The sequence below is a fragment of the Heterodontus francisci genome, chromosome 13, assembly GCF_036365525.1.
Source record: "Heterodontus francisci isolate sHetFra1 chromosome 13, sHetFra1.hap1, whole genome shotgun sequence".
In the NCBI taxonomy this organism is placed as follows: Eukaryota; Metazoa; Chordata; class Chondrichthyes; order Heterodontiformes; family Heterodontidae; genus Heterodontus; species Heterodontus francisci.
Genome location: NC_090383.1, coordinates 52804427 through 52832349, shown reverse-complemented (window position 1 = coordinate 52832349; position 27923 = coordinate 52804427). Strand labels below are relative to the sequence as shown.

Genomic DNA, 27923 nt, shown 5'->3' with positions numbered 1-27923 from the left:
GTAATGACAATGTAGTCAACAACACTCTAGAATAAACAGGCTGGTATCAAGTTTTTTAAATTACATTTATATTACTTATGTGTGTGGGTGTGTGAATAATAAATATATATATATGCATGTGTCTTAAATACTTGTGTGCACACACACCAAGCTGCACTTCTCAACAAGTTTCTTAAGAAACGACTTTGATTGAAACAAAAGTAAGATGAATACTACATTGCTACCTATGTTAAATTAAGTCATAAGTGGAAGAACTTGGAATCTTTTGCATGTCTCATGAGTGTTATTTTGTCTTTGTGAGAGAAAAAAACATGCCTTACTTTTCCGGTTTTAAGTCCCTATAAATGATCCCAAGGCCATGGAGGTGGTCTAAAGCCAAGGCCAGCTCAGCTAGGTAGAATTTGACATCTTCTTCTGTAAACATAACCTACAGGAAGAAAGCTACGCAATTAGTGTTTAACTGGCTATTTGGCACTTTAAGGATTTTCTTCTCCTCAAATAGTCAAATCCTTTATAAAAACCTGAGCACAGTATAAGATCTTTAAAATGTCAATCTTACAGAAACGGAATACAATCCTTCAGATAATTTTTTTTTTCAATTGATCGCAGGAGCTCTTCACAGTTTTTACAGAATCCATAATCATGTAGCATCTCCAAAATTGATTTTCTGTGCATTTCGATATTGTAAAGAGGAATAATACATTCTTTTAATCCCAAAATTGCACAGTGATTTCAGCAGTCCCACGGGGATTGTGCCCACCAGTGTCACCCAGTCCACCCCTGCCAGGGTATCTAGGTCAGTGGGCAAACACTTCATGTACATGGGCTCAGTTGACACTGGTGCCAATAATGATAATTCTTTTACACGAAGACATACCTAATCTTCAGAGGTTCAGGCTTCTTCCTAGGTCTGGACCCCAAGTTGGAGGGACTGTGTTCAATCTTCCGGAGGCCTCATCTTGCTGGGCGTACCGGCCTCCAACTCATGCTGGCTCCCAATGAGACCAAGAAGGGGAAACTCCATAATGGAGAGACCCTTTCCTCGTCTTGGTCCCAGCCTCTCAAATGTAGGGGACTAAGTTTGAGGTGGATGAAAGTTCCACCTCAGCGAAGCACCCCCAACCCCAGAAACTCGCAGCAAAGCCTGCTGACCCTGTCCATTTCTGCCAATGTTCTGCTGAAAGGTCCATGTAATTTTGGGTCCATTCATTTCAAGCAGTATGTGAATAAACTAATCATTTTAAATCATAGCACTTTTTAATGTGACTCAGCCACCTAGGAAGAGTAAGTTATGGACTGCCCAATTAAAAGCCACAGCCCACCCGGTTCATTCTTCTGAAAAAACCAAAGATTTACCCACCACAACATCGTGAATGATTCCAGAGTTTTTACCGTGACTCCACTAGCAAATCATTGCCACGTATTATTCAGGCTTTGTACGAAAAAGTGCTTCCAATATGACTACTGAACTTGCTTTTTACCACTTTCTACCTGTGTTCTGTAATTATGGTTTAATTTAAAATAGATTCACATTTGCTATTCCATTAAATATTGTACATACTTCTGTAAAATGCCTCTCATGAAAAGGCTGAGAATTTGAGCTTTGATAACCTTCCCCTATAACTCAGCCCTTTGATAGGCCCATAGGTCACTGGGCACCACTTCCAGGCTTTGGATCTTTCTCTTGTGCCTTTGAGACCAGAATTGAGCATAATATTCAATACAAATGTCACTATAGAAATTAACAATAATTTAAGCAACAGCTTCAAAATATCTAATACAGTCTTCAGGCAGATGGCAACATAAGAATGAGCTTACTTATATGCATACAACATGGAAATACAACGAGCTACTCTGACTTTATAACTTAATCTAAATTATCTAATCTAATATAATCTAAATTATACCCAACATTACTTATATACGAAGAAAAACAAATACAGGCCAATTTTCCTCCTTGTCATCCACACCCAGCATAAATCAGGTACCATGTATGCAAAGCCTGTACTTCCATGGTCAGTTTATTACACTAAACTCAATATTCTCCTGAAGTAGGCCTGCTCCTTGGCAAGAGCCTGTGTGGAGCAGCAGGAGAGGAATATCAACTATTGCTGCAGGCTACCAGCTCCGGGGCTTTCTACCTGCTGTCCAAAAATAGTCCCTTTACTGCACCTGTTTTGAGCCTCCAGGACCTTGATCTCAGCCCCTTCTCAGGCGCTTTGAGTCCGCAAGCAGAAAGACTTTTTCTCTCTGGGAGCAAGCATCATAAGGGTACTCACTGGGTGGAGACCTAAAGAAATGAAGTGGAGGTGCAGTAATATCATTTCCACCTCATTTCCAGAGAATTATCATTTTATACCAGTTTTCCTTGAGGAAATCTCTGGAAGTCCCGGAAATATAAAGGGGCCAGAGGCCCCATGTCATACACCACTTTTCTTCTGCTTTGCACATGGAAAATAAATATGTGTCAAAAATAAGACAGAGGCAAACCAGTTCTCATATGTACATGAAAGCCTGAAGGGGAAATGTAAATGTTAGAGGCACAAAAAGTAAAGAGGCATCTGAAGCCACATAAGATGGACTTTTAACAATTAATTTGGTTGCTTTATCTAGTATTTAGAAGTCTTCTGTGAGCATTGTCAATGCATTTTTCACTTAAATGGGGAAATTTACTGAATTTTATTCAAAACCACTCTATTTGCTATTGGGGAATTATTTAAAAAAAATTATATTTCTCTCAGTAGCAGAAAAATCATCTATTGCTGGAAGAAATGAAACTTTTTCATCAACCTATACTGGCTCTGAACTCATAGGGTGGAATTTTAAGCTTTCCCTGCAAGGGGTTTGGAGGTGGGACGAGTGTAAAATCAGCTGGAATGGTGACGGAGGGGGGTTCTTCCCACTGCAGCCGCAATTACCCATGCGGAGGGTGGCCCTGCCGCCGCATGGGAAGTACAGAATGAAAAACCGTGTGGGCTGCTTCCCGGCACTTAGTGCCTGAACGAGGGAACCGGCATTGGGAAGTGGGGAGCCCACTGAGGCCACTCTCCTGCCCTTACCACCGACACCCCCCACTCCCCCCGCGATCCCCACCCTGCGAGACCCCTCCCACCCTGACTTACCTTAAGTCTCATTCCAGCACCGCTCCTCAGTGTCTGGTTGTTGCAGCTACAGCAGCAGCCACTGTTTCTGCAGTGGCGCTGCAGCTGCAGCCTCTGATTGGCTGGCAGCTTTGCAAGGCTGGGACTACTGGTGACAGGGTCCTAAATCCTATGGAAGGCCCGCCACTGTCCAGTTAAGTGCCTGATTGGCACAAAATTTGGTGGGCCTTCTGTGGAAGAGGGGGCATGGGATTCTTGGCGTCAATTTCCCCCGGCGTCGAGACTCTAGCTGCGAGCATACAATTCCCCCCATGGTTCCAGAGATGAAAAAACAGTAACCCAGGGCTGGATTTTATGGAGCTGGCAGGGGTCCCGACACTGGGCCCAAAAGACGAGGGGAACCCTTCCTTGGTCCTTTGGAGAACCCCCCGGCTCTATTTGACAGTGCTCGTACAATTAACTGCCTGGCATCCTTTAAGAATGGTGATTCCACCTCCAAGTGCTGCCGGACAATAAGAGGGCCAGTGGCTCAGTAGTATTGGCAGTGCCACTGGGAGCAATGGCCACTGCCAGTGCTACAAGAGGCCCAGGTCCAGGACCAATGCTGGAGCCCTGGACCCCAGGTAGGTGTGGGGGGGTCGCCAGGCCATTCCAGCAAGGGATGGGGGGGCAGGGTTGGGGTTGAGAGCAGGAGGAGGTTTGGGGTTTTTAGCCAGGGGCCCTCTGTGGGCCACAGATTGCCCACAGAGAAGGCCCCCCCACTCCCCCGGCTACTTTGTTTTACTGGGCGACATCCCCACATGGCGGAGACCCTCCCCTGCCATTGGCAAAATACCACCGGTGATGGAAAGAGGCCTTTAGGTGGCTATTAATTAGCCACTTAAGGCCTCAATTGGCCTCTGGTCCGAAGGTTGTTGACAGCCTTTGCTGCCCCTGACAAAATCGCATGCTGATGGGAAGGTACTTCACCCACCTCCTGCCGTTGTATTTTATGGACCCCCTGCCTCCCACCGGTCTCCTAGGGCCCATAAGGTCGGCCCCTCAATGCTGCATTAGGACATTAAAACTATATTTTCCTTTCTTTAGTTTAATATTTTTCAGCTAGTTTGAATTCATTGTGTTGATTGATCTGATCCTGAATTCCTTTGCAATGCTCATAATAAAATGTATCTTTCAGATAAGATGTTAAACTGGGAACCCATCTCCCCATTCCAATAGTTCAGGTAGACATAAAAGATCTCGGGCTGAAGTTTATTAGCGCTCTGCGGCAGCGTGCTTTGAATTCGGCGGCCTTCCGACATGGAAGTGCCGCTGAAGAGTCCCCGTGATATTACATGTGGGGGCTTATTTAAATAGAGGGAGTGGAGTGGCCACCCCCGATGACATAGCGGGGGCGGCCTCTGTGACCCCGGCAACAGCGTCCGGCGCCACCGCGCAGGCGCCATTTTTAAAGGTCTTCAAGCCCTTCACTTGCATTTCAATGTTTTAAGTGGCAGGTTTTTAAACAGATTGCAATAAAATGTTATGCACACTTCAAATCTCCTCTTCCACCCCCTCAATGAATAATCAGTGTATTATTTGTTCTACCCCCCACAAAAACATTAAAGTTTCCATCACAAACTTTCCACCCCCGAACTTTCTTTCCTTTAGCCTTCAACCCCTTCCCACCAACCCCTCACTCAGTCGTGTTCGTTTTTGCTGCTCATCCCCGCCCCTCCCCCTCCCCACCCTGAAAATTTTATTCCTCCCCCCTCCTGACCAGGATCTCGCCTCGGAACTCCGTATGACGTTCCGAAGGCACGCGAGCTGTGTTTGGCAGCTGTAAAGTCAGCGTGGGACAACCGCCACCTGCAGGTAAGTTAATTTAAATCTCATTATTGTTCATTTGAATATCTAAATGAAGGCCCCGCTGATGATAATATGCGGCGGGCCCTTCTCGACATTGGGCTCGAGGCGGGCCTCTCCCTGCTGAATTTTACAGGCCCCCACGCCGTGACTCACGGTGTCGAGGGGCTGGTAAAATTCAGACCCTCACATCCCTATTGGAAGAGGAATAGCGAGTTCTCTAATACCTTCACGACCATGACTCTCTCCCAACCAAAACCACCAAATACATATTAATGAGTAATATCAACCAAATTAATTGTTAGAAGTCAAACATATGTGGCTTCAAATGGCTCTTTATTTTTGTGCCTCTAACACTTGCTTTTTGTCAGATTTGACTGATTGCCTACATAACAAATGTGAAACACTTTAAGAAAATTAGTTGTATGTGAACTGTTTTGAGACAAAGGATGTGGTAAAATTGCAATAAAACTGTAAAATGCAACATTTCCTTTATTGCAATAGACATCACAGAAAACTCTCAGCTTTCAACCTTTCTTAATACAATAATAAATCTCAACATTTTCAAAAGCAATTAACCAACATATCTCTAAATGAAACTGCGTATTTAGTAGAATCACTCACTAGTGTGAATTGGGTAACTCTGCTAAACCATCCATGGATATTCATTATTCCGGGCCTGGAGTATACAATTGGATCTTGGTATAGATGAGACATTTCTCTTGTAATGGAGGCCAATATAATTTTGTCAACATACCTCTTTGGATAGTCTTGTAAAAAGATCACCGCCTCTTAGAAAATCTAAAATCAGATACAATTTTCCTTCAGTCTGGAATGCTGCAGATGAGACAAAAAGAAATGAAAGTGTCTTATTTGATTTAATTATTTGATTCATAAACATTTAAAACATGGAAACAACATTAAGAAAAGGTGATCTTAAGGTCAGAAGTAAATCCAGGGAGAAACGGGAAAAAGCAGGGAGAAAAATGGGAAAGTGATTAAATATGGAACAAATATGAAAAAAGATGTAGGAATGTTTTATGGTCAGTTGCAAAGATGAGGAAGAGCTCCAGCTGGATGGGAAGTTTGGATAGAGAAGAAAATATTTCTGCACAACAAGGAAGCTGTAAAAGGATTACAATATTAATCAGGGAATATTTCAATGGCCTAGATATTGATTGAGGAGGAAAGCAGAAGAACAATGAAATAAGCATGTATGATACTCACGATGATAAAATACAAACAGAAAATGGTTGCAATTTACAGCAGATCCATCAACATTCTGAACTGAGAGGTCAGTAATAAGGATTGCTTCATAATTTAGTTTGTTGAACAACCAGAAAGTAATTATTCTGGGTCCAATGTTTTGTAGTGTGCCGGGCATTGTACGTAAGGAGGCTGATAATACAATTCCAGCTGCACAGGGCTTGGGACCTGAAATATTGGGCCAGTTTTTGCCGGAGCAGGCAGCTTGCAGCTTGCACCATTAGTTCGACATTTCCAGCACCCTTCAGCTTGAAAAATGTTCATGCTGTGGCTTGCTGAAATGTGAGTCGTTAACACTCGCTCTGGACTAATGCTTTATCTTTTACTGCAACTATTAGCACTCTCTTTGCCTTTTAACCTGTGACATCTCTGCCATTAATCTCGGCCCTATCAAGTACCTTCCCTTTTGTTTTTCTTCCCCCCTCCCCCCTTAGAGCAAGTAACTTGCTCTAAGCCTATTACATTTCTAGCTTTTGCCAGTTCTGAATAAAAGGTCACAGACCTGAAACATTGGCCAGAATTTTATGGCTGGTGGAGGGGGGGAGGCGTAAAATTGAGTGGGGAGGCCATTCCCGACGTCTTCCCGCCCCCGCTGCAATTTTACGCGGGACGGCGGCAGCAGGATATGGCCTGCGCACCCCAGGCCAATCAAGGCCCTTAAGTGGCCAGTTAACTGCTACTTAAGGGTCTCCTCCCGCACCGTGGATATTTTATCCGTGGCGGGCGGATGGCAAAGGCCCCAAGAACACCGCCAGGTAAAACCTGATGGCCTTCTTGTGGGCTGGCGGGGTGCCCTCCTGATCGGGCATCCTGTGCCCCAAAGAGAGCCGCCCCCAATGCCCCAACTGACCCCACTACACAACACTCCTCTCCCCCACCCCTAACTGACGCCCCCCTAGCCTCGCCGAGGCCCAGCCGATTGTCCCCGGTGAGGCCACAAAAACTTAACCTCTGTTCCGGGGCCGTCCTTCCTCTATCTTCTGATGGCTGGGTATAGTCCCAGCAGTGGCCGCTGCTCCCGGTGGTGCTGCTGGGACTGAGAGCTGCGGAGTCGCTGATTGGCCAGTAGCTGCATTAGGTGGGACTTCCTTCCTTATGGAGGTGGAAGTCCAGCTCGAGACCAATTAAGGGCCTGGGGAGTGAAAAATCCTGGCATGGCTCCCCAGGCCTGGCAGAGGCGGGCTCGCCCCTGACTTTTCGGCCAGTGGGCGGGGCTTCCCGCCCAATGTAAAATTACGGCCATTAATTTTGTTTCTCTCTCCACAGATGGCAACAGACCTGCTGAGTATTTCCAGCACTTTCTATTTTTATTAATTATTTTAAAACCCTATTTGTTCATCTTGATTATGTTAGTGATGGTGATGGTAATGATAGTAACCAATGAGAATGACAGGACTGAATGGAAAGCACAAAACTCACCATAGTGCAATTTTACTATGAAAGGGTGGTTGACTTCAGCCAAAATGTCACGCTCCATTTTTGATCTGACTCGATCACGCACTGAGGAGGCAAAGAAGAACTGAATTAACAGAGAAATATCTGTTTTAACTTTGTATTCTGTCTGTAGTGTACATTACAATGAATTCTGGTTGAACTCATCAAATGTCCCTTAAGCAAACCCAATAAAAAAGAAGTTGGGTCTTATTTCCTAGAAACGTAATGTATAATGACATAGTAAGTTTCAGACAGGAGAAGATCATTGGGGTCTATCTAGACAACCCTTCCAAGATTCCCATTAGGTTCCTTAATGTGACTCAAGAATTAATAGCTCTGAGTTAAATTCACCAGCAGGAGTTCATCCAGTCCTTTTAAAATTTGATTTTGTAATATGTACCAGTGGTTTTAATTTGTTCTACAGTTCTATCACCCTTTTACTTAAAAATGTTCCTTACATTTACTGTTTGTTTTTGACACCTCGGGGTGAAATTGTCTCCGCTAGCAATGCAAAATGGGCTTGTAGCGAATCAACAGTCAATTTTTCATTGCACCTAATCCTCTTTCCATTGAAGTTCAGAGAACGATAATTCAAACTTTTTTTGGAGACTTGTTTCCTAGTCTCATTATCACTTTTACTTTGGTTTGAAATTAGAAATCTTGGCAATATCTTCCAAGTCAATGGAAAATAAAACCTGGTGCAGTGAAGAATTGGCTGCTGATTCATTATAGGCCTATTTCACGCTGCTAGCATAGACCAATTTCAACCCCCTTAACTTTCCCTTTTATTCTTTGAATCTTGCACTCTAAAGAACATCCCTGGATCTAAATTTTCCATACCTGTGAAATTCTTAGTGACCAGATGTTTCCTTACTGGCTTATTTCTATTAGTTAGGAGAAAATCCAATATTGCCTTGCTTCTTATGAGTTCCCTCAACCGTTGTTTAAGCAAAGATTCTTGAAGTACTTCAGTAAATCCTCTCATGCATATATGTTTTCCCCACTATACTTCCAGTTTCAGTCAGAAAGACTAAATTTTCCACTACAGTTGACACCTCTGCACTATCTTTAATACCTCCCACAGCAGTCTCTGTTTATTTTATGGTGGTTTGCAACATATTCCGACCATTAAAATTTTCTTCTTTCTATCTTGCAGATCTACCCAAAGAGGCTCTGTGACAATTTCTAAATCATTCCTCGCAGCAAAGTATAAGTGTTGCCTGGCAACACAGAAAAGCACAATATTTCATATTTCAAAGATTTTTGGCTAAATGGCATAGGAGGAATTTTGGGTTAATTTATACCAAGATGTTACTCTTAACTTGAACTCAGTACACAGATTGCAATGATTCCTTTAAGCTGCTAGGCTGCAACCCAAAAGTTCTCACACAGGCCAAGCACAAGTTGAACCTTTTAAGTTACTGCGTGTGCGCATTGGCGCAAAAAGATTTAAAGATCCCACGGACTTAGAGTCATTGAGTTACTAGAGCACAGAAGGAGGCTACTCAGCCCATCGAGTCTATGCTGGCTCTCTGTAGAGAAATCCAATCAATCCCATTCGTCCATTCTATCCCCGTAGTCCTGCAAGTTTATTTCCCTCAAGTAGCATTCTAATTTCCTTTTGAAATCATTGGTCATCTTTGTTTCCACCATCCTCAAAGGCAGTGAGTTCCAGGTCATTAACACCTACTGCATAAAAAAGTTCTTCCCCAAATCCCCCTGTCTCTCTTGCCTAAAACCTTAAATCTGTGTCCCCTAGCCCTAGTCCTTGTACCATCAGCTAATGGGAACAACTTTCCTTTGTCTATCTTTCCTAAACCTGTTATAATCTTATAAACTTCTATCAAATCTCCCCTCAATCTCCTTTGCTCCAAGGAGAACAACTCCAGCTTCTCCAACCTAACCTCGTACCTAAAATCCCTCATCCATGGAACCAGTCTGGTAAATATCCTCTGCATGCTATTAAGGACCCTCACAATCCTTCCAAAGGTATGGTGATCAGAACTGAATGCAATACTCTACTTAAGTAAACAAGGTGTGCACAACTAAAAAAAAAGGGGGCATGGGAAGGGTGTTAAAGCCACACAACACACAAACTATGGGTGAAAGTGTATTCAGCCAAATAGCTGGGAAGTGGAACACAAAACTGTGTTTCTTACATACCGTAGCAATTTGGGACAATGGGGTTTGCTAATGCATTCTAGTCACATTCACACATGTAATATTGAAAGATTAGATTAGATTAGAGATACAGCACTGAAACAGGCCCTTCGGCCCACCGAGTCTGTGCCGACCATCAACCACCCATTTATACTAACCCTACACTAATCCCATATTCCTACCAAACATCCCCACCTGTCTCTATATTTCCCTACCACCTACCTATACTAGTGACAATTTATAATGGCCAATTTACCTATCAACCTGCAAGTCTTTTGGCTTGTGGGAGGAAACCGGAGCACCCGGAGAAAACCCACGCAGACACAGGGAGAACTTGCAAACTCCACACAGGCAGTACCCGGAATCGAACCCGGGTCCCTGGAGCTGTGAGGCTGCGGTGCTAACCACTGCGCCACTGTGCAGGGTCACATCATTTCAATAGGAGGTAGCTGCCAAGGGATCGGTATCCAAGAGGGCAACAGTCGGTTTGGTTGTGCGCTTATCTAGCCAATTCTTGACAGAAAGCTGTGGAAGGTCAGAGATCAAGTTTTTCACTTCCTGTCCAGCTGAAAAGGAACATGTGTTTAAAATTCCAACTGCATTGTGCATCATGTACACTGGAGGCTGCCCTTGAACACACAAGCTAGCAAAGAGAAAATGAAACTATGGCCGGGATTTAACCCTGGGCGGACAGGAGCCAGCCACTGACTGAAAAGTAGGTGGTGAATCCGCTTCCGCCTCGCCTGGGGATCCGACCCGTATTTTGCGCGTTGCTGGGCTTTAATAGATGTGAGAAGGGACTTTCACCCTCTTGAGGTAGGAATTCCCACCTAATAGACCTGTCAGCCAATCAGTGGGCCAGTAGCTAACTGTCCCAGCAGCAGAACTGGGAGCAGTGGCCATTGCTGGGACTACAGCCCAGCTTGAAGAAGATGTCGGGGTGCCCGGAACAAAGGTAAATTTTGGTTGTCTCGCCGGGGGTGATCGGCAGGTCCCGGCAAGGGTTGTCGATTAGGGCAACGGGGGGAGTGTTGGGGGTGGTTGGGGCAGCGGAGGCGGCTCTTCGTCGGGCATAGGGTGGCCGATCATGAGAGCGTCCCCCACCTCCCCCACTCCGAGCCATCAGAGAGCTGCCTGCTTTTGTCAGGCAGCTTTTCTCAGGCCTCGGCTGCTCGACTAGCCACAGGTAAAATCCCCGTGGAGGCGGGCGGAGGCCCTTAATTGCTCATTAAGTGGCCACTTAAGGGCCTTGACTGACCTGGGGCGGGCGGGCCATTTTTTGCCACCGCCACCCTGCGTAAAGTGGCAGCAGAGGCGGGAGCGAGTCGGGAAGGGCTCCCGGAGCCTCCCGCTCCATTTTATACCACTCCCCCTGCCATCATCCTGTTTTATGGGGGAGCATAAAATTCAACCCAAAGACAGAATAAAAGGAGAAGCCTTTGTGTTCAGTTGCTGCAGTTTTTATCTCACTCTTTGCCTCATACCTTATACTAAGCTCAGTTAAAACTCATTCAAGTCCCAAGGACATTACAGGACAGTTTGCAGAAATTTGGACTGAAAATAGTCATAGACAGAAATATTCCTCCTTGTAAGTTTAGAGCCAGTCAATTTAATGAATATGAACCTGTAAAATTGAAGATTAGCCTGTAGCAGTGGCTTAGTTTGCATGATAGGATTAAATTTTACTGAACATTTATTCTCTTCTTCCATATAATATGAATAAAATGAACCATCTTATTGATTTACAGTTGGCTGTATCTCATTACAATGTTTATCGGTCTGTCTTCTGAAAGATAAATGAGAACAAATGAGAGTGCAGGGAGAGAGAGACAGAGAGGAAGGGGGAGAGAGACACGAAGGGCTAGATTTTTCAAGCTCACCATTCAAGAACGGTGTGGCGCATGCGCGAGATGTGTGCCGCGGAGCCACTGCGCAGCGGACCATTAACATGGGGGGGGCGGAACAACTGCCCCCAATGCCGTAGAGGGGACGGGTGCTCTGTCCCTGGCAATGGCGCCAAGCGCCACCGCACAGGCGCCAGCGCCATTTTTAAAGGGCCTCAAGCCCTTCAGTGAGATTTAAATTTTTAAAGGTTCCACTATCCAAAAAATAAAATTAAACTTTTGTTTGCACTTTGAATCTCCTTTCCCACCCCCACCCTCAATGAGTAATCAATGTGTAACATGCCCTCTCACCCCCAAAAAAAGCATTTTTGCAATCCTGAACTTGCACCCCGAGCTTCATAAACTTTGACCATCAACCCCTTCCCACCATCCCCGCAACCAATAAGAACAGTTTTGCCCACTCCCCCCGGCCGCCCTGAAAACTTCAATCCTCCCCCTCCCCACCAGTGTTATGCCTCGGATCTCCAAATAGAGATCCAAAGGAGCAGGAATTCCGGCATCTGGCTGGAATATCGGTGTGGGAAGGCTGTCGGGATGAAGTAAGTGACTATTCATTCATTAACATTTATTTGACTATTTAAATTAAGGTTCTGTCGCTGAGCGGCAGGGGGGCCATCACAAGGCCTCGTCACCGCTGGTAAAATGGAGCAGGGCCTTTACAGTGTCGAGGCCCATAGTGGCCCTCTCCCAGAGGTATTTTCTGGACCCCTGGCCATGACATCGAGAGGCTGGTAAAATTCAGCCCAGAGAATGGGAGGGGGAAGAGGGAGACAGAGAAAGTCAGAGTGTGATGAGAGGGACAGAGAGACAGGGGAGAGACTGGAAACTAAGGTTCAGGTGACAATAGACTTTCCAATCCCTAAAACAAGAAAGGAAATACTACGATTCCCAGGAATGTGTGGGTTCTACTGTAAGTCTGTTCCTAACTTCAGTACAGTAGTTACCCCACTGATAAGTTTGATAAAGAGAAATGTGAAGGTCAAGTGTTCATGGTAACCAAAACCCCTGGCTTGTCTCTGGGCAGACTCGGTGCGAGGTCACATGTCTCCGCTGAATCCTTTTCATACTGCTTTAAAGATCACAGTTTTTAAAACAATCATACTACAAAGTCCAGCATTCATAACACTATTCCCTTATTTTACACATTATTATTGCAACTTTGAGAAGAGCAAGACATTGCTGGTGGAAGTCACATTGCTCCTTATAGCTGTCATTAGCAAAATTCTAGGCTGAACATTTCGAAGCAGAGGAGATAATTATGTTCTATAACCAAGCAGTATGTCACAGCTTTTATTGCTAAGAATTTGACGATAATTACCAAAAATAAATGAGCTAACAGTTGACTGTACCACAGAGCTAATTCTAAACAAGTCTTAATTGTGCAGAATTACTTTTACATACCGCATTGAATGAAACTGACATCTTGCAAACACACTACAAATAACAAATTGTATCTTACCCTTTCTGCCTGTCATGTGAAGTTATGACAGCTCTCTATGGTTGAACTAAAATAACAATACCTAAGGACAGTAGTGAAAGAAACTAACCAAAACAGCAAACTTTGTTGGGCATAGTAACGGAAAGAGACGGGAATAACAAGATCATAAATATTTCAAATGACAATTGCACAGGCCCAACCTAACAAAATTATATGATTCAAGGAACAACCTGATTGAACATTACTGTCTTGATTATGTGAGCTTCTTGTATCAATTATGCAAAGTATAGTAATACAGCATTGATACCGGGAGCCGGTCAGTAAATTTCGGAAAGATAAAGGCTTTAAAGATTTATCTTACTATTAATCAAAACAACAACTTTTTCTGAAGAGGCTTAAAATGAGAAGACTAATTAATTGACTTACTTTCTCATCACTAAGTTGAACACTGACTTAGTGACATACCTGGCATTGTTTTTGATTGCATTAGTATTCAATCTCTTCCCCCACACTTGAGGTAGCTAGTGATGCAGAGTATTCTGTCAGGAATGATCTTGATCTCTTTCTCTCCCATCTCTCTCTCCCCTCACTTCGGTTATCACCCTCCCCTTCTCTTTCCCTCCCCCTCACTCCATGTCTGTCTCCCCCTCCCTCTCTCTTTGTCTCTCCCCGAGCCCCCCCCACATCTCTCGCCTCCTCCCTCTGTGTCTTTCTCTCCCTGCACTCTCTCTGTGTTCCTCTTTCCCCTTCTCTCTGTCTCTCCCCCTCTTTCTCTGTCTCTCTCTCTCCCCTCTGTCTCTTTGTGTCTCTCTCCCCCTTCTCTCTGTGTCTCTCTACCCCCTCTCTCTGTGTCCCTCTCCCTGTTCCTTCTCTGTGGGCTGGATGTTAAGAGTTCAAAAATTGGTGGTCTGCCTGCACATACCGCACGCCCAAGAGCCGCTGCAATCTCAGCGTGGCAGCTCATTTAAATAGCCGGGGTAGTCCGACCCCCCCCAATCTTGTGGAGGGGGCGGGCTGTCCGTCCCCGGCAATGGTATCAGCTGCCTCTGCGCAAGCGCTGGTGCGCTTTTTAAAGGGCAACCAGCCTGCCACCCAATTTAAATTTTTAAAGTCCTACACCCCAAAATTAAATAAATAAATTTCGAACGCCCCTTTCCCACCCCGTCAATAAAAATTACAATCACTATTTGTCCTTATCAACCCCCACCCCGCAAAACACTTACCTTTTACATGTGACCTCCAACCCCCACAAACTACAGATGCTGCCAGACCTGCTGAGTGAATCCAGCATTTCTTGTTTTTGTTCCCACAAACTACATAAAGTTTAAGGTTTAACCCTTCCCACCATCCCCAACACCCATTACATATATTTGACCCGCAACCCCCGACCCCACGTACTGACAAACGTACCTCCTCCCACCTCCCCAAGAGTGTGGCACCGCGTTTCTCCAGACAGGAATCGGGAGGTGTGGGAGTGCCAGTCGTCGTGCCAAAGATTGCGACGGGCCATCAAAACCGCAGGTAAGTCTATTTAAATTTAATAATTTTATTTATTTGCAAGTTTAAATTGTGTTCCTGTCGCCCAGTGGCAGGGGGAAGCCACCACGGAGCATCACCACCACCAAAAGGATCAGGCCCCTCCATCCCAGGAATCAACCTAGTGAACCTTCTCTGATCTGCCTCCAATGCAAGTATATCCCTCTATAAATAAGGTGACCAAAACTGTACCCAGTACTCTAGGTGCGGTCTCACCAACATCCTGTACAGTTGTAGCAAGACTTCCCTACTTTTATACTCCATACCCCTTGCAGTTAAGGCCAATATTCCATTTGCCTTCCTAATTACTTGCTGTACCTGTATGCTAGCATTTTGAGATTCATGGATTAGTACACCCAAATCCCCTCTCTGCTGCAGCATTCTGCAGTCTTTCTCCATTTAAATAATATTCTGCTTTTCTATTCTTCCCAACAAAACTGGACGGACCACCCAGTATTGACCAAGGCACTAGAAATAACAAAGGCACACCCTGTCCAGACGACTCTGCAAAGTTGGCTTCACTAACATCTGGGGACTTGAATCATAATTGGGAGAGCTGTGCCACAGACTAGTCAAGCTTGACATAGTCACACTCACCAAATCATACCTCACAGCCAATGTTCCAGACTCCTCCATCACCATCTTTGTGAATGCACTGTCCCACTGGCAAGGCAGACCCACCAGAGAATCCGGCACAGTGGTATACGGTCAGGAAGGAATGCCCTGGGAGTCCTCACCATTGACTCCAGACCCCATGAAATCTCATGGCATCAAGTCAAACATGGGTACCTGCTGATTATCACCTACTGCCCTCACTCAGCTGATGAACCTGTGCTCCTTTTTTTAATCTTTCATGGGATGTGGCCATAGCTGGCCAGCATTTATTGCCCGTCCCTAATTGCCCTTGACAACTGAGTGGCAGTTAAGAGGCAACCATGTTACTGTGGATGTAGAGTCACATGTGGGCCAGACCCAGTAAGGATGGCAGATTTCCTTCTCCCAAGGACATTAGTGAACCAGAAGGATTTTTATGACAATCAATGATCGTTTCATGGCACAGTTACTGAGACTAGCTTTCAATTCCAGATTTGTATTTATTAATTGAATTTCATTAATTAATTGAATTTAAATTCCACCAGCTGTCGTGGTGGGATATGAATCCGTGTCTGCAGGGCATTAGCCTGGGCCTCTGGTTTACAAGTTCAGTGACATTACCATTACGCCACCATCTCCCAAGCCATGGTCACTCAGCCCCAGTCCAACATATTGAACACCACTTGGAAGAAGCACTGAGGGTAGCAAGGGCACAAAATGTTCACTGGGTGGGAGGACGTCAATGTCCATCACCAAGTGTGGCTCAGTAGCACCACTACTGACTGAACTGGCCAAGTCCTGAAGGACACACCTGCCAGACTGAGCCTGCAACAAGTGGTAAGCGAACCAATAAGGGGGAACAAGCTTTTTGGCCTCATCCTCACCAACCTACTTGTCACAGATGCATCTGTCCATTACAGTATTGGTAGAAGTAACCACCGTACAGTCCTTGTGGAGACAAAGTCTTATCTTCACACTGAGTATACTGTTACGGTCAGGTGAGGAGGGGTCGAAGGGCTTCACTTTCTTCCCTCTCCTTGTTTGACCACAACAGGTTTAATTCTTTTTTTTAAAGCGAATGTACTGGCCAATTCAGTAGGTGTTTGATTACTTACTGATGATCATAACAAGAACCAATCAGACAGGTTTTCTTGAGTTAAGAAAGAAAGAGGTTCACTTTATTGTACCTAAACTGAACTAATGAAACGAATACACTATGTGCCAACTTTCAGTCACACACACACATGCACTAAAGGTTTACACACACACAAATAGGTTACAGAGTGGGGAAAGGTAGATTGGTTGAGTTAAGAGTCCATAGGAAAAAGGGGTATACAGTCTGTGGTGTTTGGTGATTCAGCTGGCTTCTAGCTGAATTTTATGATCCTGAGGCTTTTAGTTTGAAGAGGTAGCTGACCGGTTCGGTAAGTCTCTTGGAGACAGCATTGAGGATGTTTTCCTCCAACAGGGTTTCTGATTGTAGCCGGACTATGCAAAGGTGGCCAGTCAACAAGCAGGATTTTAAGCTTGTAAGTTGAAATAGAGAGAGAAAAAGGAACGCCCCTCCCCGCACCCACCCCCCCCTCCCCCCCCCACCCCACCCCGCACCCCCGCCACACTGGGGTCTGCACATACCAGAGTTCAGAAGTTTCTCCTCTGCTGCAGAGAAAACACAAGCTTAAAAACACAGTTTGGGAGGGGCTTGTCACATGACAGTCACTCAGTGATTCAAACATAACAGTCAGCAGTATTTCTCCTTGCTAAAAGAAATAATAGCAAGTAGTTCCTTAACCTTCCTGGGTCTTGGTTCTTGCTGAGGAAGGAGCAGACATTTTGTCTCCCTCCTCACAGGCCTTGCAATGTAGGATACAGTGCTGCAAATTATGTGGCCATCTTAAGCTGCCAGCGAAGTCTTTTTGAAAATTTCTTCAAAAAAGTATTAATTCAGATCACCAGTCGGTGGATTAAAGAAAATTATCATTCAGCAAAGCAAGCTGGCGTGACAATACCCTCCATTGTGTTGTGTGGCACTTCCGCTGTGCTGACTGGGATAGATTCAAAACAGATCTAGCAGTTCAAAACTTGGAATCCATGAGGTGCTGTGGGCCATCAGCAGCAGCAAAACCATATTCAATCACAATCTTTAATCTCATTATCTGGCATATCCCTCACTCTATCATTACCATCAAGCCAGAGTATCAACCTTGTTTAATGAGAAGTGCAGGAGGGCATGCCAGGAGCAGCATCAGGCATACTTCAAAATGAGATGCCAACCTGGTGAAGCAACAACATAGGACCACAAACATGCTGAACAGTGGAAGTACCACGCGACAGACAGAGCAAAGCAATCGCACAACCAACGGATCAGAACAAAGCTCTGCAGTTCTGCCACATCCAGTCATGAATGGTAGTGGACAGTAACTTCTAATGGGATGTGGAGGCTCCACAAACATTCCCACTCTCAATGATGGTGGAGCCCAGCAGATTGGAGACAAGAGACAAGGCTGAAACACTCACAACCATCGTCAACCAGAAGTGCCAAGTGGATGATCCATCTTCACCTCCTCCTGAGGTCCCCAGCATCACAGATGCCAGTCTCAGCCAATTCAATTCACCCTATGTATCAAGAAATAGCTGAAGGCACTGGATATATCAAAGACAATGGGCCCTGACAATATCCCAGCTTTAGTACTGAAGACTTGTGCTCCAGAACTATCTGCGCCCTTAACCAAGCGGTTCTAATACAGGTACAACACTGGCATCTACCTGACAATGTGGAAAGTTGCTCAGGTATGACCTGTCCACAAAAAGCAGGACACATCTAATCCGACCAATTACCCCCCCCCCCCCCATCAGTCTACTGTCAACAATGATACAGGGCTATGGGGAGAAAGTGACAGTGGGATTAGTTTGGGATTGATACAGGTCTATGGGGAGAGGATGACAATGGGATTTGTTTGGGGATTGATACAGGACTATGGGGAGAGAGTGACAGTGGGATTAATTTGGGGATTGATACAGGGCTATGGGGAGAGAGTGACAGTGGGATTAGTTTAGGATTGATACAGGTCTATGGGGAGAGAGTGACAATGGGATTAGTTTGGGGATTGAGACAGGGCTATGGGGAGAGAGTGACACTGGGATTTCTTTGGGAATGATACAGGGCTATGGGGAGAGAGTGACAATGGGATTAGTTTGGGATTGATACAGGGCTATGAGAGAACCATGTGACAACCTCATCAGACTGTGTCAAACCTGGAGTTTTGTTACACACAGCAGACAAGCTTTGAGTGCTAACCATACAGGATCCCAGTGGGGCTGTGTGAGTCTCTCTCTCACTCTCTCTCTCACTCTCTCTCTCTCTCTCCAACTCTCCAGATAACATCACAAGTTTGAAACCTGTCTGCGACTGCAGGACATCCAAGTCTACCATTGCTATAGATAGAGACCCCGGGGAAGAAAGCCTCCTGCATCACTGTCTCCATAAAAACCTGAACCAGATGGGCCAGCTGCAAAGTACTTCTACCAGCCAGAGACTTCGGAACCACAACTTCAGCCAGAAGCTAACTGACTTACCAGACCACACAGACTGCATATTATTTTTATTTGTTCTGGACTCTAATCCAAACCAAACTATTCCTCGGCACTCTGTAATCTATTTGTGTATGAGTGATTCTAATGTGTGTGTGTGTTGTGCGTGCATGTGTTTGTGTGTAGAAGTTGAAGTGCAATTTTATTATTTTACTTAGATCGGTTTTAGATTTTAAGAACAATAAACTAACCTCTTTCTTGTTTAAATTCAAGTAAACCTGTCCGATTGGTTCTTTTTTGATCACACCAAAGGTAAAGAATTAAACATTCACTGAATTGGTGAGCACATCTGCTATTTAAAAAGGAATAAACTCTGTTGCAGTCAAACAAGGAGAAGGACATGAGGGGAGCTTTGTGACCCATCCTCACCTGAACGTAGCATGGCCAACAACAAAGCTCCTCTGCTGTCAGTTCCCATGCTTAGCAACTGTCAGGGAGAGAGAGAGAGAGAGTGGGGGGACAGAGAGAGAGAGAGAGGGGACAGACAGAGATAGATAGAGAAGGGTGGAGTGATAGAGAGAGAGGGGGGACAGAGAGAAAGAGAGGGGACAGAGGGATGGGGGGACAAAGAGGGGGGGACAGAGAGAGACAGAGAGGAAACAGGGATAGAGAGAGGGGATAGAGAGAGGGGGCACAGAGAGGGGAGACCGAGAGAGAGGGGGGAACAGAGAGGGCAGAGAGTCGGGGGTCACAGAGAGAAAGAGAGAAGGCATGACAGAGAGAAAGGGGGGACAGACAGCGAGAGGGGGACAGAGAGAGAGAGGGGACATAGAGAGTTGGGACGACACAGAGAAGGAGGCATCACGGGCAGCAACACAGAAGAGGGGATGACACAGAAAGGGAAATGACAGAGAAGAGGGGAACAGCACTGGGGGGAAATGACAGAGAGTGGGGAGGGAGCAACACAGAGAGGGGAGGGGACAACACAAAACTTGTATTGAGGGGAAAACAGGCAAGAAAATCCAAAGAATCTCAAGACGTCAGAACTTGTGAGTATAAGAGTACAGCGAATTATATTGGCTAAAACAGGATGCTGCTGACCTACATACAATAGTTAGTAAATGCAATGTAATGGATAACTTTAATAAACCTTAATCTATGATGACTGAATACGATTCCTTAACAAAATCCATGCTGCATTTGCAGTTTTTAAAACTGTCTGGGAAGACATAGTAAAAATTTATTAAGTTTCAATTACCATGTTAGAAACAGTCATTAACTGATTTTTCTTTACTGCGAATTGGATTAAAGGAGAAATTTTACAAGTATGTCAAAGATCAGTAACTACAATGTGCATCATTTCTATCCAGTTTGAGGGCAGATAACCTGAGTGGCTAATGTCATTTGAAAGTTGTCTGTATCATATAATTACATTAAATTTAAAGTGTACCTTTGCTAACAGGTAAGAGATTTATCTTGGACATAAATTGGTTAGTCTGGAGTACAATCTTACAGATAGTGACTAAACATTTTGTAATTGAATAATACATGCAGTAATAACTGCTCACCCTTTTGCAGAAAAGCTTTTTGTGAGTAATTATCTTGTCAGAGTTGAATCAGAATTGACAGTGATAGACTGAGATATAGAAATAAGTGAATTTAAGAGAATGGCTTTATTGAAGGAACTGAAAGGTACTCTTTATTTGCAATTGTGTTTATTTAAATTTATCACGAGCTTTAGTGAGCAAATAACATTTTGCTGAGAAGAGATTCTGTTATTTCTGTATTTTAGAATCCAGGACCTAGTTTAATAGCCTATCAAGATGTGTAAACTAGTCTTGGCTAGTTAATCTCTCTGTCCCTTCCTGTCCCACTCTGTTTTTCTGTTTTACATAACTCTTCTGAAATGCTATCTGTTCCATCCTGTAAAATTCTGATTTGGAGATCACTGCCCTTTTTTAGCTGCCCTGTATTCAGACACATATTACAAGCAGGTAGAGAAGCTGCACAAATATTGATCATATGGGTTAAATTATCTTGTGACAACAGCAGTGTCAGAAATGGTACATCTTTCTAATGCTAATTTTTCTATTACCTCATCTCAATAACAACAATAACAATCCTCTGCTTGAGTTTAATGGTTTATTGGATGAATTTGCACTCCTGATACAGTGTGAATCCACAGAGGTCATCCGATAAGGTCCATCTAACACCCCGTGACATGGACTATCTAGTTCTATTCCGTCAACAAATGTAATTCGCATTGGCATTGCATATTAGTTTGCTTGTTAGCTAGCTAATACATTTGTGGTGCTCCCCATTGATGTTTGTATGCTGAGCTACGTTATTTACAGGGAGAAATGTGTTTTAAATCAGACTGTGTTTTGATGGCATTAGATTGGTTATACACTTATATACAGATTAATTGCCCCCACAAAGCGGCTTTGCTGGGGAAATGTCTCTGGGTGAAGGCGGATTCTCTTCATTAGGCGCTCATTTGCGTTAAATTATGTCCAGGGATAGCACAGATGCGATGGGCTGAGCGGCCACTGATATTCGGGGCTTTTGCTACGACTATTGTGGATGGTGGAGGGCATTTTAGCATAGAGCGTGTACTCTACTTGATAGGGCCCCTGCTCAGGTATACAAGCTAACAACCCCACTGCCTTGTGGGCGTCTCGGGAGACACTAAGGCTAAGGGAGTAAACCCTAACAGAAAATCCAGAGCAGAACCCCGAAGGCAGTCATGTGTCACATTTGGCACGTTTCTGGCAGTGCCTGCAGCCAAACTGGTGCCAAACGTCCTGCTCTGCACTCGTTTGGATCCCACGAGGAAGGCCGAGAGGGGGGTTTTGACGCTTGGGCAACTCACAACCTCTATACATTCCGCCCAGGCATGTGCCATGGAGAGGTCACTCCATAGTCACCTCATAGTGACCAAAACAACACGGAAGGCTGCAGTTACGGGTTTTAAGTCCAGCTCAATTGGCATAGAGATTGGTCGCCACGGGTTGCCTTTGTCGGTGGGAAAGGTCGTCGCATCTCATTGGACAGCTACCACCTGCCTCAAACCGGGCAGCCCCTGGTCAGAAAAGTTCTGCCCCATCACAGTCCACCTGCCTCAATGGGTGCTTGGAGCTTAGGGTCATTGGCTGACAAGTGGACTGTAATACCGCACCAAACAGCATGACAGAAAAAGGAAAGAAGGTACCAGCCCTTTGTTTTGCAAGCTGGAATGTCAGAACTATGTGTCCTGGCCTGTTGGAATATCTTACACAAATCAACGACTCTCGGAAGACCGCCATCATTAACAACGAGCTCAGTAGACTCAATGTGGACATTGCAGCACTTCAGGAGACACGCCTCCCCGGGAGAGTAGGGATCCAGAGGAACCAAGACAGCATGGAGTGGGTTTTTCCATCAGAAACTCTTTGCTCAGTATGATAGAGCCACCTATAATTAGCTCGGAATGCATACTGTCCATCCGACTGCTCATCGCCTCTGGTTCAGTATGCCTACTCAGCATCTATGCTCCAACACTCTGATCCCCACCTGAAGTTAGAGACCAGTTCTACAAGGAATTCCATAATATCATTAGTAGCATTCCTAATACTGAACATTTGTTCCTGCTGGCGGACTTTAACGCCAGGGTTGGGGGCGACCATGACTCATAGCCCTCCTGCCTCAGGCGCTATGGCATTGGAAGGATGAATGAGAATGGACAGAGACTGCTGGAGTTGTGTACCTATCACAACTCTGCATCACCAACTCGTTCTTTCAAACTAAACACTGTCACCAGGTTTCATGGAGACACCCAAGATCACGTCGTTGGCACCAGCTGGACCTTATCATCACAAAGCGAGCCTCCATAAACAGTGTTCAAATCACACGCAGCTTCCACAGTGCGGCCTGCGACACCGACCACTCCCTGGTGTGCAGCAAAGTTAGACTCAAAACAAAGAAGTTACATCACCCCAAGCAGAATGGCCACCCGCTCATCAACACGAGCAGAATTTCTTACCCACAGCTGTCACAAAAGTTTCTCAATTCACTTGAAAAGCCCTTCAAAACACTCCTACAGGGGCTGCAGAGACCAAGTGGGCCCACATCAGAGACGCCATCAATGACTCAGCAATGACCACCATTGGCATACGTGAGAAGCAGAAAGCAGACTGGTTTCAATCTCACTTTGAAGAGATGGAACCAGTCATAGCCGCTAAGCACACTGCACTGCTGAACTACAAAAAAGCTCCCAGCGAGTTAACATCCTTAGCACAAAGCCGCCAGAAGCACCGCGCAAAGAACAGCCAGGCTCTGTGCAAACGACTACTGGCAACACCTTTGCAATCATATTCAGTTGGCCTCCGACATCAGAAACATCAGAGGAATATATGACGGCATTAAGAGAGTTTTTGGGCGAACCATCAAGAAGATCCCCCCACACCCCCACCCCCCCCCCAATCAAGTCTAAATCAGGGGAAACGGTCACTGACCAAAGCAAGCAAATGGACCGCTGAATAGAACTGTATTCCAGGGAAAATTATGTAACTGAGACCGCCCTCAATTCAGCCCAGTCTCTACCAGTCATGAATGAGCTGGGCGAACAGCCAACAAAGTCGGAGCTCAGTAACGCCATCGATTCTCTAGCCAGCGGAAATACCCCTGGAAAGGACGGCATTACCCCTGAAATAATCAAGTGTGCCAAGCCTGCTATACTCTCAGCACTCCATGAACCACTTTGCCTGTGCTGGGAAGAGGGAGCAGCACCACAGGACATGTGCGATGCCAATATCATCACCCTCTATAAGAACAAGGGTGACCGCGGTGACTGCAACAAATACCGTGGGATCTCCCTGCTCAGCACAGTGGGGAAAGCCTTCGCTCGAGTCGCTTTAAACAGACTCCAGAAGCTGGCTGAGCGTGTCTATCCTGAGGCACAGTGCGGCTTTCGAGCAGAGAGATCCATTATTGATATGTTGTTCTCCCTTCACCAGCTACAGGAGAAATGCCGCGAACAACAGATGCCCCTCTACATTGCCTTCATAGATCTCACCAAAGCCTTTGACCTCATCAGCAGACGTGGTCTCTTCAGACTACCAGCAAAGATCGGATGTCCACCAAAGCTACCAAGCATCGTCACCTCGTTCCATGACAATAGGAAAGGCACAATTCAGCATAACGGTGCCTCATCAGACTCCTTTCCTATCCTGAGTGGTGTGAAACAGGACTGTGTTCTCACACCCACACTGTTTGGGATCATCTTCTCCCTGCTGCTCTCACATGTGTTTAAGTCTTCAGAAGAAGGAATTTTCCTCCACACAAAATCAGATGGCAGGTTGTTCAACCTTGCCCATCTTAGAGCGAAGACCAAAGTATGGAAAGTCCTCATCAGGGAACTCCTCTTTGCTGATGATGATTCATTAACATCCCACATGGAAGAGTGTTTGCAGAGACTCATCGACAGGATTGCGGCTGCCAGCAATGAATTTGGCCGAACCATCAGTTTCAAGAAAACGAATACCATGGGACAGGACGTCAGAAATGCTCCATCCATCAATATCGGCGACCAATCTCTGGAAGTGGTTCAAGAGTTCACCTACCTGGGCTAAACCTTCATCAGCAACCTGTCTCTCGATGCAGAAATCAACAAGTGCATGGAAAAGGCGTCACTGCTATGTCTAGAATGGCCAAGAGGGTGTGGCAAAATGGCACACTAACACGGAACATAAAAGTCCGAGTGTTTCAAGCCTGTGTCCTCAATATCTTGCTCTACGGCAGTGAGGCCTGGACAACATATGTCAGCCAAGAGCGACGTCTCAACGCATTCCATCTTCGCTGTCTCCAGAGAATCCTTGGCATCAGGTGGCAGGACCGTATCTCCAATGCATAAATCCTCGAGGCAGCCAACATCCCCAGCATGTACGCCCTACTGAGCCAGCGGCGCTTCAGATGGCTTGGCCATGTGAGCCACATGGAAGATGGCAGGATCCCCAAGGACTTATTGTACAGTGAGCTCGTCACTGGTATCAGACCCACCGGCCGTCCATGTCTCCGCTTTAAAGATGTTTGCAAACGCGACATGAAGTCTTGCGACACTGACCACAAGTTGTGGGAGCCAGTTGTCAGCGATCGCCAGAGCTGGGGGACAGCTATAAAGGCGGGGCTGAAGAGAGGCGAGTCGAAGAGACTCAGCAGTTGGCAGAAAAAGAGACAGCAGTGTAAGGAGAGAGCCAACTGTGTAACAGCCCCGACAACCAATTTTATCTGCAGCGCCTGTGGAAGAATCTGTCACTCTAGAATTGGCCTTTATAGCCACTCCAGGTGCTGCTCCACAAACCACTGACCACCTCTAGGCACTACCCAATGTCTCTCAAGACAAGGAGGCCAAAAAGGAAGGAAAATTTGCCTCCAATTCTGTGGCTGAGTCAATTTTGTCAAATGTCCATGGTGCAATATGTCAGTGCCTAACCCTATTTAATAGCCTGAATGTGGTGCTTTCTGAATTCCTTCGCGTGCCTTCTTTTATCTTATACCATTTCTGGAAGACCTGTGCTCCAGAACTAGCTGCGCCCCTACCCAATTTGTTTCAGTACGGCTACAACACTGGCATCTACCCGGCAATGTGGAAAATTGCCCACGTATGTACAAAAAGCAGGACAAATCCAACACAGCCAATTACCGCTCTATCAGTCTACTCCTGATCATCAGCAAAGGGAGGGAAGGTGTCGTCGACAGTGCTATCAAGCAGCACTTGCTCAGCAATAACCTGTTCACTGACACTTAGTTTGGGTTCCACAAGGGCCACTCAGCTCCTGACCTCATTACAGCCTTGCTTCAAACATGGACAAAAGAGTTGAATTCCATAGGTGAGGTGTGAGTGACTGCCCTTGACATCAAGGCAGCATTTGACCAAGTATGGCATCAAGGAGCCCTAGCAAAGCTGGAGTCAGTGGAAATCAGGGGGAAAATTTTCCATTCGTTGGAGTCATACCTAGCATGAAGGAAGATGGTTGTGGTTGTTGGAGGTCAATTATCTCAGTCTCAGGACATCACTGCAGGAGTTCCACAGGGTAGTGTCCTAGGCCCAACCATCTTTAGCTGCTTCATCAAAGACCTTCTCTCCATCATAAGGTCAGAAGTGGGGATTTTCACTGATGATTGCACAATGTTCAGCACCATTCACGACTCCTCATATACTGAAGTAGCCCATGTCCATATGCAGCAAGACCTGGAAAATATCCAGGCTTGGGCTGATAAGTGGCAAGCAATCATCATGCCACACAAGTGCCAGGCAATGCGAATCGCAAAAAAAAAAGAGATTTTAACCATCTCCCCTTGACATTCAGTGGCATTACCATCACTGAATCCCCAACTATCAACATCCTGGGGGGTCACCATTGACCAGAAAATTAACTGAACAAGCCACATAAATACTATGGCTGCAAGGTGAGTTCAGAGGCTGGGAATTCTGCAGCGAGTAACTGCCAGCCTGTCTCCCCAATGCCTTGTCCATAAGGCACAAGTCAGGAGTGTGATGGAATACTCTCCACTTGCCTAGATGGGTGCACCATCAACACTCACAAAGCTCGACACCATCCAGGACAAAGCAGCCTGCTTGATCAGCATCCCATTCACCACCTTCAACATTCACTCTCACCACCACCAATGCATAGTGGCAGCAGTGAATACCATATACAAGATGCACTGCAGCAACTCACCAAGGCTCCTTCGACAGTATCTTCCAAACCCATGACCGCTACCACCGAGAAGAACAAGGGTAGCAGATGCATGGGAACACCACCACCTGCAAGTTCCCCTCCAAGCCACACACCATCCTGACTTGGAACTACATCGCTGTTCATTCACTATCACTAGGTTAAAATCCTGAAACTCCCCTCCTAACAGCACTGTTGTTACACCTACACCCCAAGGACTGCAGCGGTTCAAGCGGCTCACCACCACCTTCTCAAGGGCAATGAGGGATGGGCAGTAAATGCTGGCCTAGCCAGCGATGCCCACATCCCACGAATGAATTCAAAAAACCTATGAAATGCTTCATGCAGGATGCGATAAAATCAACCACCATCATTCATTTTAATTTGACTTGGTGTCTGGAGCTTGCAGTTAAATTCTTTGTCATCCCCAGAGTTTCCCAAAATTTGTGTGGTCAGAGTCCCCTTTTATGCCATCTCCTTTTTAACCTCTTTTAACCTGGTAAAGTCTTGCGAAGACTTCCGTTAGAGTTGGCTTTCCAGGAATTTAGTGGAAGTTCAATTCTTTTTATTGCAACATAAATATTTCCTGTACATCTGATACAAAAGAAGTTCTAAAACTAAATTAAAGAAAAATGCAAAAAGAATTAAAGAAAATAAAAACTTTTACAAATGAGGAAAATGCAATGTAACGTTACTACAAAAATTAACATTAAAAACATTATACAGAAAAGTGCATCACACATAGAGCTCTCCTTTACAACCATTACAGGTAGGCAAGTGGAATGCAAAGCATGATCCCATCCCACATGAACAGAAAATTGGGCCTTGCCTCATTTCCATCGATTTATATAAATATTTAAATTAAGCGATTGCATATTTCCAGCTGCCACAAAGATGCACCTGGACCACAGCCACATTTCTGGCTTCAGGGTCATTTACATGTTGGAGACAGGTTCCCAGGTCCACTTTCTGGGGGATCCCATGGAAATTCCAGCAGAAGGCCTCTGAGGGAGGATACTGGCAGCCTCCAAGCTGTTGATGTAATGGTAAAAATGTAAAAATGTCACCTTTCACTTGGGCCTGCATTAGGCCATGCTCTGGCCCATGCCCAGGCTGCTGAAGAAGATTCTGTACCCACTCTCCCCTGCCAAACTCAGAGTGCTGGATGTCTGGGGCCTGACCAGCGGTCTTTGTGTCCAGCATTCAAATGATACAAATTGAATGAAATGCAGTGAGGAATATATTTCCTTCATTTGAATGGGCTAATATATGCCTGCCCAAATATGGATTGATGTATGCTGGGCCAAGCCACGAGGGAGGGAGGGCGGCACACAAGGCTAGGATACAGCAGAGATGTGCCAAGCAATTTTCTGCCCACAACTTCTTCTGATCTACCAAA

At 45.4% G+C, this 27923-nt stretch overlaps 1 protein-coding gene across 4 annotated transcripts in view; it reads right to left on the bottom strand.

The window, feature by feature from the left end:
* Window positions 1-27923, bottom strand: part of rps6ka2 (ribosomal protein S6 kinase, polypeptide 2) — a 665937-nt gene that overhangs the window by 226590 nt on the left and 411424 nt on the right. For all 4 annotated transcript variants that reach the window (XM_068044824.1, XM_068044826.1, XM_068044825.1 and 1 more), the window contains 3 exons: window positions 7632-7712; window positions 5704-5783; window positions 321-427 (listed from right to left, as the gene is read on the bottom strand). In XM_068044824.1, coding sequence (XP_067900925.1) covers window positions 321-427; window positions 5704-5783; window positions 7632-7712 — 268 coding nt within the window. The remainder of the gene's footprint in view (window positions 1-320; window positions 428-5703; window positions 5784-7631; window positions 7713-27923) is intronic.